This window comes from Giraffa tippelskirchi, chromosome 7, assembly GCF_054371585.1.
Source record: "Giraffa tippelskirchi isolate mGirTip1 chromosome 7, T2T-mGirTip1v1.2.pri, whole genome shotgun sequence".
Classification (NCBI taxonomy): domain Eukaryota; kingdom Metazoa; phylum Chordata; class Mammalia; order Artiodactyla; family Giraffidae; genus Giraffa; species Giraffa tippelskirchi.
Window position 1 is genome coordinate 89,554,695 of NC_137281.1, and position 15,907 is coordinate 89,570,601.

A 15,907-nucleotide genomic window follows, 5' to 3' on the forward strand; every position below is an offset into this window, starting at 1 on the left:
GAGGTCAAGTTCTGGCTCTGCCACTTAACAGTGTGTGATCTTGTGTAACTCAACTTAGTATGATTGCTTATAAATGTAAACTGGGAATATTACCTGCCTTATTGGGTTGCTATAAGGCTTCAAACTAAATGAATGTGTGGGAAGCATTAAAATGTTGATTTGATCAGTAGTTAGTGTTATGATCAGAAAGGGGTTCTCTGGGACATTTCTCAAGGTGAGATCTGAGTTTCATTTAAGATTATCATCACTAGAGCTGTCATGGTTTAAATAGTTGCTTATTCTGTTACAACTGTGGCTTTGCTAGTTTTTTATTCATTTATTTCCAAGAAAAATGAAATAAGCACATCTTACATTAAATAAATGCCTAGGGTATGCAGAGAATTAGCCTATATAAGTGAAAACACTTCGGGCCTATTTTTTAAAAGATACTTAATCAAACACAAGTGAACATAATTTCTTTAGACTTTGGTGAAACCTCTTATATTAAGGATGTAGAGTTCTGCCTTTTACACTCAAACTGTGATAAGATCAGAAAGTTGAGTACAGAAATATTATTGCAGAGAAATAAGAAGCTCCTAGATGATGTTATTTTCTCTACAGTCCAGTGTGCTTAGTATTACTGTGTTGAAAACCTTTGTTCTCAAACTAATAATGAATGTACAGATGTGATAGTAATAGTTCTCTGTTTAAGAGGTAACCTTTAATGCAACCTTTTAGCCCCTTTAGAAGGGATACACACAGTGATGTTTTTTTCCCTAGGCTCAAAGCTGAGTACTCTATCATTTTAATAATTTTTTAGGTAAATCCTATGAAAATTATACCAACAAGTTTCCTCAAACAATCCCCCACCCAGCCATCACCCCTATGTTCTACTTGTTTATATTCCCTTCACCCTTTCCTCTGTTATTATCATTGATATCTCTGCTTGTACTTGAAAGTAAAAAGCAATTCCAGATTGCAGCAAACTCAGTGGCCCTGCTCCATAGCCCCTGTAGAAGAGCGACAGAAAGGGAGAAACGTGAAAGACATAAAGGATCATCATGGGTTGAGATCAGGCACTACCAGAAGCCTCGCTTGTCTTTTTAAAATAGATTTGGTGGACATGTTCCCAGCAGTACGTCTTCACTGGCTTGGAGAACAGGAAGTACTATTTCACAAACACCACTGTGTTTGAGTTTCTAGAGGCTACCCAGGCCAAGAAGACATCCCTAAGAAAGAAAAAGATACACACAGACTTAGAATTACAGCCTAGGTATATTTTTTACAACTCTGTCTTAAACAAATAGATTGATAGATATCACCTAAGTAGGAATATAAGGGCAATAGGCCTAGAAGTCAGAAGTATAGGCAATCCTAATTTAAAGGATTTGAGATAGGAAATACCAATGCCTTGTTTCATGGATGTAGGTCAATCTCAGGAAAATTGGGGAAATGGGCAGAACCTTCAGAACTTCTTCCCTTTGCCCCATACTTAGCATTTTATTGTGCTACTTACCATCTATCCATCCTCAAATTCTAATTCATTACCTAAGCGTTCTGGTTTGCACTAAGGAGATAAACTAGACTAATATTCAGTCACCACCAGCTTGATGTGTCCTAGTTTCAAAATGCACATGTAGAGGTAACATGGTAACTGAAAAGTGTGAACCGCTAATTATGTCATCTTTGTCTATACGGCAAATATAAGCTGTTTTTAAGGAGGGAAACTTTTCTAGTAGCTTCTGTAATCAGACATACATAGCAACATACTCTACCTAAGGTAAGGTGATACTGATAATATACTCAGGTACTGTGTTATTCCAACAGTTAATTTAGCCATACATGAATTATAAGAAGGGAACTGTAAGCTCACCTGCAGTGCTTCACCACGCACTCATTGCTGCAGTACTCATTGTCCCAGTCCTTACTCACAACAGGAGGGTTCTCACAGCCGGACCTCACACATCGAGGCTGGGGTGAAAGTGTCATGGGAGACCCACTCACCAATTCAACATCCATTTGAGAAGGAGACTCAACCTATGAGAGGAAGAGAGCATCAAAGATGGACTAGATTGCTACCTAGCCAGCCAGCCAGCTAGTCAAATTAACTCTGATCCAGTGGAGAAACACATGTTACAGTCCCTCTCAGGTAGGGGTAAAGTTCCAAAGGAAGGTGAATTCTTGGTCTCGCTCCATAACCAGCTTTAGAATTTTGCCGTCTAGACTGACAATGAAGATGCTTCCCATCAGGGGAATGCTGGCCATAATGCTAGTGTTTAATCTTAACCTATCACTAACTTTATTCTACACTCGAATAATATTCCTCTGAAAATATCAATTCAAAAGTAGAATGTGAGTAGAGGTTGGATCACCTCAACTCAGATCAGAGGGAGTAAGAGAAGATAAACTTTGGAGATCCATAGTTCCTGATTTTGCAGGGCGGGGTGTTATTTTTTTTTTTCAAAACAATTGTTTCTCATGTTGATGATGGCAGAAACCAGCACAATATTGTAAAGAAGTTATCCTCCAATTAAAAAAAAAATGGCCCACATCAAAAAAAGGTTGTTTCATTAGTTACAAACCTAGCATCACAAATAGACCCATATTTCAAACTGACTAGTCATGTACAAGTTAAAACTAGGGTAAATTGGCATTTGTCTCTTGGGAAAGACTCACTAATACAAACTAACTGAATTTTTCTACCTATATCCCCTACCCATCCCTTTACTTAAAACATAAGCCAAACAGTCAAGCTTTGGGAGAAATGGAAGGATTTGTCTCTAAAGCTTTGGATCCTGGAGTAGACACTTGAAAAGTAAGTACGCTTAGGCTGTATCTTTACTTGAACTACAGTATTACTTCTGCTGAATTAAGGAGTAATCTAGGGCAGGAGGTTCTCTTAATGTTTCTTCTCAAGAACATGACAGAGTATCTTGGGTGGGACAAGTCGGTTGTAAGCAACTGTCCTCTATAGGATATTTTGTATTCCTCGTTGTCAAGCATTAAATGCTAGTAGCAACTCCTCTACATTTACTGTATCAACCAAAATGCTTTCACTGGTCTAGAGCAAATACTTCAAAACAGAGGCTCACCTCAGGAACTACATCTGTGATCATCTCACAGATTGTCTCAGGAGTGGTTTCCTCCACCATATGGGTCTCAGGGCTGTTGGTCACAGGCTGCTCTGGACTACTTTCTACAGGTGGTGGAACTAAGGTAGTCTGCATTTTCAGAGTGGGTGGAGGCACAATCTTGACCTGCAGTGGAGGTGGCTGTTGCTGTAGGTTGATTCGAAATTTCTGAGGTGGAGGCTGTTGCATGGCCTGGAGTGGGGGAGGCTGTTGGAGAATGGTTACTTGCTGCTGAGTCGGGGGTTGAGGCATCTGCTGCAGTGGAGGGGGCTGTAGTCGGGGTGGAGGTAGTTGCATAGAAGCTGCTGCTGCTGCTGCTGCCTGCAACACTGATCGAGTGACAATCTGGGCTTGTTGACTGGGCTGGATAGTAGCTGTACTGGTTTGGCCAAGTTGGAGACCCCGAGAGGTCACCACTGTGGCTGGGATAACGGTAACCATCCCGCCTTGAGACATAGTGATAGAAGAGGGCAACATCTGTTTGGTAATAATTAACTTGGTAATATTGGGCTGACCCCCAGCCCCAGAAGATGCCTGGTTTGCCACATAGGATGAAAGAGTGGAATTGACAACAATGGAAGGAGACAGGGCAGGGGGCTCTGTTGAGGCTGGTGCTGGAGACGCTGGGTCAGCAGCAGCCACAGGAGGTGGAGAAGGAGTCTGTGATGGTGGCGCTGGGTCCATGTCCACAGTTTCCACAGTGGCCTAAAAGAAGACAAAAAAAAAAAATCAGGAGATTTATCCTCTTCCCCAGGGTATGTTCACTCTAATCACCTTCCAAGAAAAAAATACATTACAGATGGGGGTGGGAGGTTGGGGGGTGGAGGTGTTGGATAAAGAAAGAAAGAAAAAATGGGCAGCCATATGTGCTACTTGGCTAAAGTAAACAATGACAATATCAAACTCAGAAAGACAGACTGGAGAGTTTTATGATGGAAACAAATGGGAAACCTGTTTTATATTTTTAAGCTTTAATACTACGTAGTATTAATAGATTCCACAGATTTTTGGTGGTATTTACTTCTTATATATGCTAATAAGCAGCTCAAAAATCTGTTTATTGGTTTAAATATACATCTATCCCAATCCTCTTACCTGACACTCTTGATTGTCTTTATAAGCAGCCAGAGCCTTCAGATACTCTTTCTTGGCAGCTTCAGTTTTCCTCTTATATACCTGCATGAAAGAGGCTGCTTAAAAAGTCCACATACTCATAGAAAAGACTAATAATCCTGTATTATTCATCAATGAAAGACAATTCATCTTAGTGTAAATATTGACAACTCTTCTTAAGTGAATACACTTCTGAAAACTAGTACTCAAGACAGCCTCCATGGCAGTCTTGTATCTGAAAGCCAGCCAATCAACAGTAGGCTTGCAGAATAACTACACTTCTAAAGCTAATAGCAACCACTGCCCACACTTCTGTAACCAAACAAATCCTGACCCCCTAACTACATAAGATCAGTAGTCTGCTTAGTCTGGGATCATGTCTACCCAGTCAGTATACTCTCCCTCTTAAGGAATGTGGTAAACTCGAATAATGGCCTCAGTTCTTCCTGTGCTGTGTACCTAGTCTTCCATTAACAAGTGAAACCTATTTCCCCTTCCTTTGAATTTGGGCTAGCTCTGTGAGTTACTTTAACCATTAGAACGTGGCTGAATTGACAAAGAGAATTTGGGGGCACCTGTTTTTGTTCTCTTGGAACACTGCTCTAAGCCTGCCAGTCAGTCTAGCCTATTTGGAGGATGAGAGACCATGTGAAAAAGAACCAAGCCTATTTGGAGGATGAGAGACCATGCGAAAGAGAACCAAGGCGTTTAAGCCAACAGGTAGCACCAACTGCCAGAGATGGCAGCAAGGTCACCTTGAACAGCCATATCAGGCTGTCGTTTGTTAGTACAACTGCAGGAATAAACCCAGGTAAGAACACCAGGAAAATCACCTAACCAATTTACAGAATCATAATAAGTAGTAATAAATTACTTCTGTCTTATCAAGCTACTAAATTTGTGGTGGTTTACTGAGAAACACATAACTGATATAAATTATCTGTAATAAATTCGGTTTTTGTTTTAATGATTAAGTAGCAGACTTACTTTGATATAACACCTGTGGAGTCTAGGATAATGATAATTACACTCATCTTTAATTTCAATTGTATATGTAGTACCACAATTTTCATTTGTTTAATTCAGGTTAAATTTAGGGAGGTTAACTATAGTTCTCAAGTTTATATGAAGCCAATGAAAAAATCCAAACTTGGCTGTGGATTCAGTGTTTTTTATAATAATTTTTATGAAGGTATTTTGGATTCAGTGTATGGCTGCAATTTTTAAGACAGATGATCTTGAATACCATTAACAAAGAGCTGATATTAAATACTGTGAGAAAGTTAAAGCTTAGGTTTAATCCCCTTGCCTTTTTTTTTTAAACTAATTTAAGAAAAGTTATTTCACTGCACCAGGTCTTAGTTGCGGCATGTGGGGTCTAGTTCCCTTACCAGGGATTGAACCTAGGCCCACTGCATCCGAAGTGTGGAGTCTTAGCCACTGGACCTGCAGGGAAGTCCCTATCCTCTTTCTTCTTAAAAACTTCTATTACATTCACTATCCACTTGTTCCTCATTATTTGCTCACCTGTTTTTGCTCTTCTCCAAGACTGTCCCACATAGAAGCCACAATTTTTGAAACCTCCCCAAAAGTGGCATTAGGATTCTGTCCCTTGATGGCAGCCTGTGTGTCACGAAAGAATAAAGCATATGCTGAAACTGGTTTTTGAGGTTCATTAGGATCTTTCTTTTTTCTCTTCTTTGGGGCCTTCTGCTTTTTCCCTGCTTCCACCACAACTGTCTTCTGGCTGGGAGGTTGCTGTGAGGAGAAAAAAGAGAGAATTACAAGGGAAGTATCACATCTGGAGAACTGAAAGAAAAGGATTTTTATATGGGGTAAACAAGTCATATGAATGGAATTTTCAGAAATGCTAAATAAAAATAGAGGCAAGAGGATTAAAGCTTTAGTAAAGTATGTGAGGACTGATAAGTATGGAGGTTGGAAAAAGCATTATAAACTGTAAATTAAGAGGCAGGACCCCATAACCAGAAAAGAGCAGAGAAGATGGCAGGGCAGTAGGAAAGAAAACTTAGTAGGATCTGTATGTCAAGGGTTTTATCCGAGTGTAACATGGCAGATTTGATTTTGGCAGAGAATGCCTCACCCTCCGGAATTCCTCAACACCATCCTCATGAAGTGAACTAGTAGGTGAAGGGGTGGTTGAAAGACGATCCTCAGGTGACTGGGCAGGTGGCAGGATGGTGCCACCCCCTAAGCTCAGACCAAGTTGAGAACTCAGTTCTGACTGATCAATGGTGGTCAACTGGCTATGCCCCATCAAGCCAGATGTCATGTCTGTCATTGGTACATCAATTGTAACAGGTGGGTTGGCGCTATACTGAGTTCCTATAGAATGATCCAAGTCCTGAGAGAAGCAGAAGGACAAATTAAACACTAATATAAAAAACACCACCTTTCCCTTCCCTGCACCTGAATTCAGGACAGTTTATAAACCCTCTGCTTACCCAGAATGCATCATCATTTAAACAAACATCAAATAATTTATCTACATATAAAACATACTAAGCTTTTTAATAAGTACAGAAATTACAGGTTGAGTACTAAGTCACTTATTTGTACTCAAAGGCCTATTCCAAAATAACTAAAAACAACCAAAGAAGTCTTAACTTGGGGCAAGTTCAGATCAAGTAAATCATTCAGTAATCTGGAGATAGTGATGACACACAGGGGAAAGAAAAACTTTCTCCCTGTACCCTCCTAAATAATGGCTGTTAAAGTTCAATGCACAGGCAAATCAGAGTAAAGCCAATGTTAGAAGAGATGTCTGGCATCAAGTGTAGTGTGTGTCGATGTGCTGATGAGATGTGCTAGAAGCCAAATATACTGATTTATAACACATATTAATCTACTTAATCCACTCAGGGTTCAGACAGGTTTTGAATACACCCCTCAACATACCAGCAATCACACTCATTTGAATCGTAGAATGTGAAAGCCATAACGTAATAGGGAAAAAACTTTTCTTTCCAAAAATCCAGTAAATCATTTTCATTTCAGGGTTAACATTGGACATTTTACAATTTTAAAACATGTTTCAAGTAAAATTGATTCAGATGATAAATCTCACTTATTCAGGGGAAGTGAGGTCTTTGTTAGTGAGCCTTTAGTCAGAAGAATGAAAAATAAGTAATACCCAAGGGAATTAAGTAGGGCATACAGAGTCACTTGTCTCTCCCCTAACACCATGCCCATGAGCTTGGGTGAGCCTGAGAATGTCTTGCCCCTTACCATGGTCAAGCCCCCACTCAGGAGCCCCCCGCCCTGCTCCATCAAGCCATGGGTCATGCCCACAGGCATGTCCAACGTCTGGACCCCATACTGGGCTGAAAAGCTGCCATCCTGAGAGGAGGAAGGGTCTGCCAGGTCATCAAAGTGGCCAACCACATCCGAGACAGCCAGTGAGGGATCAGAATCCAAGGAGATAGGTGGGATTTCAAATTCCTCATCACCCAGGCTTGGTGTGTGGAACGTCTGTAGGGAGGAAAAAAAGGAAAAAGACTTAGTGGAAAGAGGAGGAATTGCATACTGCTAAGCGAAGAACATGCCTGAGTACTAGACATTCTTAGTGTACTTCTTTTCAGCCTGCATCCCATTTTTGTTATCAATATCCTAGGACTTATTTAACTTTAAAAATAAGTCTCTTCTTCCTCATATCTTTGGCCATATGTCATGTACAAAGCTGCCAATATCAATCACAGTTTTCAACTCATTTATCTCTTTTCTACCTTTACCATCTTGGTTGTCCTAAACTATTTTGCCTGTTGCTCTAATGAATGATTCTTTCAGCACCATTAGTTAAGGACCCAACCTTTATAACCTGTTTTGTTATGATGCTTAAAATCTGAAGATTCTAGGATACAGCAATTGTTTCATAATTACTACACCTGAACTGTTAGACCACAGAAATTCACTGTCAACCAGACAATCATACTTTGTTGTTTTAGGGTCCTCTGAAGCAGATCCTAAAAGGAACTGTCAGGGAGACCTTATGCACTTCTAAAATATATGCATTTGAGAGTTTCCTACCTCTTTTCCATTTTAGAAATCATGATTTGTACAAAATTCTCATATGTACAGGATTTTCAGAAAACCCAACAGTGCCAACCAAAATAAGGATAACAGTGAGGAGAAAAACCTTCATAAGAGATATAGCCAGAGGGCAAACTGGTTCTCTAACAGTTCCCGAACACATTCCTGTCTTGCTCTGAACAAGCCTTTCTGCAAGAGAGGAAGAAAAAGATTACTCCAGCTGGAAGACCCAATCGCTTCCGCTAAATCCAACTACAATAATAATATACTTTTTCTACTCAGTGGTAAAGAACCTGCCTGCTAATGCAGGAGACGCAGGAGACTCAGGTTCGATTTCTGGGTTGGGAAGATCCCCTAGAGAAGGAAATGGCAACTCACTCCAGTGTTCTTGCCTGGGAAGTCCCACAGGCAGAGGAGCCTGGCGGGCTACAGTCCATGGGTCACAAGGAATCAGACAGAACTGAGTGACTGAGCGTGCAGGCATGCACTCTGAATCAGGCCACCATTCACAGAGGTAACAGATCAATGTCTGACTTAAAATACATTAAATGCTATGGTTTCTTTTGGCACTAAGAAACTAAAAATGGCAACATCTGCAGCAACAGAGCATTAATAACAACAGCAATAGAGCATTAAAATAAAAGCAAGAGACTTTCGTGTCACAGAGATCTGGGTTCAAGTCCCTTCTCTGCCACTTACTATATGACCTCAAATGGGTTTTCCTCATTTTTAAAATCAGTTGTAATCTCCTTATATGGTTATTAGGAGGACTAATGGGATTTACCACACAAAGGTTTGTCACTGGCCCTGATGTATATAATTACTTAGTGATAACACTAATATCCTAATTGTTAGCTTGTCACCTACCCCAACCAATTATCACAGATTGTTGGAATTTTAGAAACTTTAAATTTTATCAATCTGTCATATGGCACAATAAATATTAACTGATTCAGATGAAATTCAGTCGACACCCACAGGTATTTTTTTTCTTTTCCATAATTAAGTAACATATCTCAAGCAAGATTTTAAAAAGGCAGATGAACCAGAGATCAAATTGCTAACATCCACTGGATCACAGAAAAACATCTATTTCTGCTTCAATGACTATTATAAAGCCTTTGACTGTGTGGATCACAACAAACTGCTGGAAATTCTGAAAAAGACAACACCAGACCACCTTACCTGCCTCCTGAGAAAGCTGTATGTAGGTCAAGAAGCAACTTAAAACAGGACATGGAAAATGGACTGGTTCCAAATTGGGAAAGGAGTATGTCAAGGCTGTATATTGTCACTCTGCTTATTTAACATATATGAAGAGTATATCATGCAACATGCTGGACTGGACGAAGCATAAGCTAGAAACAAGATTGCTGAGAGAAATATCAATAACCTCAGATATGCATAAGATACCACCCTTTTGGCAGAAAGCGAAGAGGAACTAAAGAGCCTCTCAATGAACATGAAAGAGGAGAGTGAAAAAGCTGGCTTAAAACTCAACATTCAAATAACAAAGATCATGGCATCTGGCCCCATCATTTCATGGCAAATGGATGGGGAAACAATGGGAAAAGTGACAGACTTTATTTTCTTGGGCTCCTAAATCACTGCAGATGGTGACTGCAGCCATGAAATTAAAAGACGCTTGCTCCTTGCAAGAAAAGCTATGACCAACCTAGACAGCATATTAAAAAGCAGAGACATTACTTTGCTGACAAAGGTCCGTCTAGTCAAAGCTATGTTTCTTCCCGTAGTCATGTATGGATGTGACAGTGGACCATAAAGAAGGCTAAGCACCGAAGAATTGATGCTTTTGAACTATGGTGTTGGAGAAGACTCTTGAGAGTCCCTTGGACTGCTAGGAGATCAAACCAGTCCATTCTAAAGGAAATCAGTCCTGAATATTCATTGGAAGCACTGATGCTGAAGCTGAAGCTTCAATACTTTGACCACCTGATGCGAAAAGCTGACTCGCTGGAAAAGACCCTGATGGTGGGAAAGACTGAAGGCAGGAGGAGAAGGGGACGACAGAGGATGAGGTGGTTGAATGGCATCACCGATTCAATGGACATAAGTTAGAGCAGCTCCAGGAGACGGTGAAGGACAGGGAAGCCTGGCATACTGCAGTCCACAGGGTCACAAAAAGTGGACACAACTGAGCAACTGAACAATAACAGCAACATCCTTTAAGAATTCCTCAAGGTTTTTCCAGACCTAGAAAGGATCTCACCAATATCACCATTTTTAATTTTGATAGAATATTTCCAGCTATTAAAACTAGGGAGAGAGTATGTCTGTGAAATTTCTCTGAAATCACACTGGGAAACAGAAAAAAGTTTCCAAGAAGACAAAAAGATATGTGTATAGCTTCATTTCTCTATGTTCCTCCTCCAAGAGCCTTACTATTTAGCATGGTAAACATTTGCGATATTAACATGAGAGGAGCATAAAGAGCACGGGAGCAGACAATTGAGGAAAAACTAAAACTCTCCCTAAGAACTGAACTTTCATCAGTACACAAATCATAATTTTTCTTATTGTGTGGAAGTTCTTAACTTCAGTCCATGACTCTGAGATTTCAGTTCAAGTTCATGTGAGCATTTTTCAGGAAAAAGAGTACAAAGATCTTGACCAAATTCTGATGTAAACAAACAAAAGTTACAATGACAGGAAAGATCCAGAGAAACATTTATTGTATCAGGTTAACAGCTGTAAAATAGTGGTTTACAATTTTTTAAGAAGATACATGTTGCTTTCCTAAAGCAAAAGATGACTATCCTTTTCTGCTTACCACAACAAATAAGAAAAGTAACTCTGCCGATATGAAAATGATACTATTTGTTAATGAGAACTGAAAAAAATAAAAATTCATACAAAAGACCAGTGTTCTACAAGGGACTAGCCCTCATAAACCATCTGGAGTATTCTCATGAACTACACTAAACACCAAAGAAGCAGAGATTTCACTGTATCGAATTAACAAAGCATTCTTTCTATGTACCACCCACTGGGATGAGGAAACAGCTTTGTTATTCTGCATCTATGGGTTTAATGGTGTTTTGTTTTTTGCCACTTTGTTTCTTCCTTTAAAAAGGAAGAGTAAAATAACTGTAATGATCAATACAGAAGGGGAAACCACATGTTAGAATAGAGATCTAAAAGCTAAGGCTTTTACTACCACGAACTATTGGTAAGATTATTGGATAATGAACACCTAAAGTTCTTTTATTTCAGTGGATTCACTATGTAGCTAAATCATAAATTCTAGCTGGTCAATAATAAAACAGATAAAACTGTAGCAAATATTAAAGTAAAACTAAATGACATGGACACAGAAAGAGGAAACAAACATGATTCCTCAACCTTCTCAACTCAACTTTCATTTCCTTCTGTTAAATTCCTGGGGCTTTATGAAGAAGAAAGCAGTTTGGGAATTACAGTTTAAAAGCAAGGATTATAAAGGTTTAACTATCTAGAGAACTAAAAAAATTAAAAATACCATTTTTCCTACCTTTTCACATTGCTGCTGCTAAGTCGCTTCAGTCGTGTCCGACTCTGTGCGACTCCACAGATGGCAGCCCACTAGCCTCCACCATCCCTGGGATTCTCCAGGCAAGAACACTGGAGTGGGTTGCCATTTCCTTCTCCAATGCATGAAAGTGAAAAGGGAAGGTGAAATCGCTCAGTCGTGTCCAACTCTTAGCGACCCCACGGACCGCAGCCCACCAGGCTCCTCTGTCCATGGGATTTTCCACGTAAGAGTACTGGAGTGGGGTGCCATTGCCTTTTCACATTCCTCCATACCAAAACACACAATCCAGTATTTAAGTAATTTCTTTTGTAAATTATTCATCTTAAGGAAAAATTCTTTTAATCAAACACCGATTTATTCAACAATACACTGGTCCTATGGATTATTAAAATAGTATAGTTGTTCTTAAAAATTGATATAGTAATGAAAATTTAACTATTCAGCCTGAAATCATTAAGTGGTTCTAATGATTACTTAGAAAATTAGGAAAATTAAGGACAGGTATCTTTATGACTGGGGCTTCCCAGATGGTGCTAGTAGTAAAGAACCTGCCTGCCAATGCAAGAGATGCAACAGACGCCAGTTTGATCCCTGGATCAGGAAGATCTCCTGGAGAAGGGAATGGCAAGTCACCAGTATTCTTGCCTGGAGAATCCCATGGACAGAGGAGCCTGGCAGGTTACAGTCCATAGGGTCACAAAGAATCGGACAGGACTGAAGAGACTTAACATGCAAGCATGCATCTTTATGACTAATTTCCTCAGAGTGCTCAAAGTACAATATCATTATTTAAGTGCCAACCTAAACAATATAAACAGAAAGATTAAACTCCCTTCAGACTATAGAGCTCTCCTGGCTCAAGCAATGCTATTATAAATGCTAAACCTGCCTCTCTGGACACTTAATCTTTAAAAATTATTATTTCTTATTTTATTGAGGTATAACTTTTGTAAAGCACACAAATTTTAAGTGTATGGTTCAATGAATTTTTACATACGTTAACACCCAATTATCTACTACCCAGATAAAGATACAGAACATTTCCATCACTCTAAAAGATTTTCTCATGCTCCTTTCTAGTCAATACTCCCTCCCTTCCACAATGGGTACCACTATTTTGATTTCTATCAGCATAGTTTAGTGCTGTCTATTCTTGATCTTAATTTAAAAATGAACCCATATAGTGTCTACTCTTTTTTATTTGGCTTCTTTTATTCAATAATATATTTTTGAGATCACTCAGGTTGCATTTATTACTAGTTCATTATTTTTTATTGCTGTGTAGTATTCCTTTTAACAAACCTATCAGTTTATAGACATTTGTTTCCACTGTTTAGCTATATAAATCAAGTTGCTGTGGACATACATGTTTTTGGTTAGTATATGCACTCATTTCTCTTAAGTATATATCAAGGAGTGGAATTACCAGGTCACAGGATAACTATATTTTATGTGTAGCAGATACTGTTCTAGTTTCCCAAAGAGGCTGAATCAATTTACAGTCTCACCAGCAATAATTAAGAGTTATCTACATCCTTGCCAATTCCTGGAATGATCAGTCTTTTAAACTTTCACCATTATGATGGGTATAAAATGGTACTTCATTGTTAACTAGCATTTCACTGGTAAGTGATGATGATACTTTTTCATATGCCTAGTGAAGTGACAATTTGGATACCCTCTCTTCTGATGTGCAAGTTTAAATCTTGTGTCCACTTAAAAATTGGATTCTTTATTTCACTCTGCAGAAGTACCTGAATATACTCTGAATCTGAGCCAGATATATGTAATAAAATATCTTCTCCCAGTTTGTGAAGTGCCTATTTAATTTCTTAATGTCTACTGATGAAAAGTTCTTAAATTTTGGAAATTCTCTGTTGGTCTAGTGGTCAGGACTTGGCATTTTCAACTGTTCAGTCCCTGGCTGGGGAACTACAACCTGGCAAGCTGCACAGTATGGCCAAAAAAAACCCCAAAACACTTTATTTCAAAGAAGTCCAATTTTTTCAACTTTTTTTAATGATAAGTACTTTTGTAGACATTTCTTTTCCTTGCAAGAAACTCTAAAAATCACTCTTCTTCTAAAGAAAAAAAAAATTTTAATTACTTTCATCTTGTTTTAAGATATATTTGGGGTGGCACACAGTAAGACCAGAAACAACAAAAACCACAAACCAACTGAAATAAAGGCAAACAAACACACAAGAGGGGAAATAAAGGTGAAGAAGATGTAATGGATAAGGAGAAATGGTAACACTGACAGGGCCCTAGGCTACAGGAATCCACTGAAATTTAGTTATGAACTTCTTGGCAAAAGAGTTTATAAAAAATTTTTTTCTTAAAGTAATAAAAGCAAACACAAAGGATAGACTCAAACCTGGAAAATTTCTTGATGAGGCCAATGTGAAATTTACGACACTCTAAATAAAGAAATTTAAATTGTGGAGACTTGATTCAGAAAAAAATTGGTAATGATGTGCTTTCATGTGGATGAGACCAGTGTGAAATCTACAACACTCCAAATAATGAAATTAAACCATGAAGATATCACTCAGAAGAAACTAACAATGAGATTGCAAAGCATCAAACAGATTTTAGTTTTATATTATTTCTAAATTTAATGCTCATTTGATTCACATTTTACTTAGGAGTGTAAAAATAAATAGTAATCACGATAAAGTTTAAAAAAAACTAGCAACGCCCCCCCCCCGCCCATCTAATTCTCATACATGAAAGCATTAAGGTTTGTTATAGGATTAAGTTCATGTCTGCGTGCCAAGTCAGTTCAGTCGTGTCCAACTCTTTGCGACCCTATGGATAAGGTTCAACAGCAATTGAGAATTCTTGATACAAAAAAAGTGATCAAATGGTTTACACCAAGTTTGAAAACAATTTAAAATTCTCAAAAGACAGTAGAAAGTTCAAAGTTTCAGTTTCTCAAAGACTGAATTTATTTTTTGTTCCATCCTTTTCTTTTTTACCTTGTCTAAACAAATCATATATATTTATGACAACATTTCAATTAAACCTTTTCCACGAACACTAAAGGACCTCACCATGATCATTACTTCTACTTCACAACATCGTAAGAAACTATTATTACAACCATTTGACAGCTACGGAAACTGACACACAAGCGTGAAGTAACCTACCCAAACTCTGAGGCACTGGCAAACAGAAACGCATGCTCTACTCAACTCCATGTTTTCTCGCAAATATTTCCTTTCATTCTCTCACTAGCACAACAAGCTAACACTCTGTAACTAAACATAACCATTAACTTTTCTAAAAATCGCTAGGTAGTAAGTTTTAATGAAACTCAGACCCCTTCAACAGAGTACGGTTTAAGAATGAACACATTCCACAGTTAACATGTTAGATAAACTCCTGCCCTTTCCCAAATTTCTTTGGCTGAAACATTCTCTCCCTACTGCGATCTCCCATTATTGTACTTGTTTCTCCTCCACGAAAGAAGACAATTTCACTCTGTACTCCAATACAGAATCGCTCTAAAATAGGTTCGCTTTTTCCAGCGTCCTGCTTTTCTGATGACAGCAGCTTTCCTGGCCTTCCGCGTAGTCCTCATAGGCTCTGAAGGCAGCTGCCACTTTTCTCCAAACATCAATCGCAGCCTCCGGTTCCCAGCCCTCGGGCCCTGGCGTCCGCTCTCTCCTCCCCATCACCCTACCCCACCACTGCCTCCCGCCGTCTCCGCGCAGCGTCGGCAATTCATGCTCACCTCGGCCCCTGACAGGAAAGGGTGCGAGGGCCCTGTGATCGTCAGGTAATTGTCATTTCCTCCAGGAAACTGGAAACCAAAAGAAATCCGCGGGGATAAGTTAGGGGAAGCAGGGAGTTAGCTCGGAGCGACGGATTCTGACCCAGACATTATGACAACATCCCCCCCAAATCCCGCTCTCTCTCCCCTCCCGTCTGCCGCCGCTCCGCCCGGCTTCCCGCTTCTGCTTCAACCCCGTCAGCCGCGCTCTCTCGCCAGCCTTCTTAACGCTCAAGAGCCTACCTCCATCTTCACACAACAGCTCTCACGGTCTCAGTGAACTCATCACTCCCACAGCGCCCCCACACAGGACACGGAACTGCC

General features: G+C 39.4%; 1 protein-coding gene across 2 annotated transcripts; it reads right to left on the reverse strand.

The window, feature by feature from the left end:
* Positions 1-292: 292 nt before the first annotated feature.
* On the reverse strand, positions 293-15,896 carry TOX4 (TOX high mobility group box family member 4). 2 transcript variants are annotated; one of them, XM_081506774.1, is made up of 10 exons: positions 15,827-15,896; positions 15,545-15,613; positions 8,380-8,462; positions 7,473-7,715; positions 6,328-6,588; positions 5,751-5,981; positions 4,206-4,286; positions 3,072-3,815; positions 1,853-2,016; positions 293-1,208 (listed from the first exon to the last, which is right to left on the reverse strand). In XM_081506774.1, exons 3-10 carry the CDS (start codon positions 8,434-8,436, stop codon positions 1,148-1,150), a joined length of 1,842 nt encoding a protein of 613 aa, XP_081362900.1. In that variant the 5' UTR covers positions 8,437-8,462; positions 15,545-15,613; positions 15,827-15,896; the 3' UTR covers positions 293-1,147. The 2 variants fall into 2 exon arrangements, with proteins under 2 accessions (XP_081362900.1, XP_081362899.1); XM_081506773.1 differs by lacking the exon at positions 8,380-8,462.
* Between the last annotated feature and the right edge of the window lie 11 nt (positions 15,897-15,907).

Coding starts and splice junctions, on each gene's coding strand:
- TOX4 (XM_081506773.1), bottom strand. Junction 7,716..15,544: donor CTTTCCTGTCAGGGGCCGAG/GTGAGCATGAAT, acceptor TCCTCCCTACAG/ACGTTCCACACACCAAGCCT. Junction 5,982..6,327: donor GTGTTGAGGAATTCCGGAGG/GTGAGGCATTCT, acceptor TTCTCCTCACAG/CAACCTCCCAGCCAGAAGAC.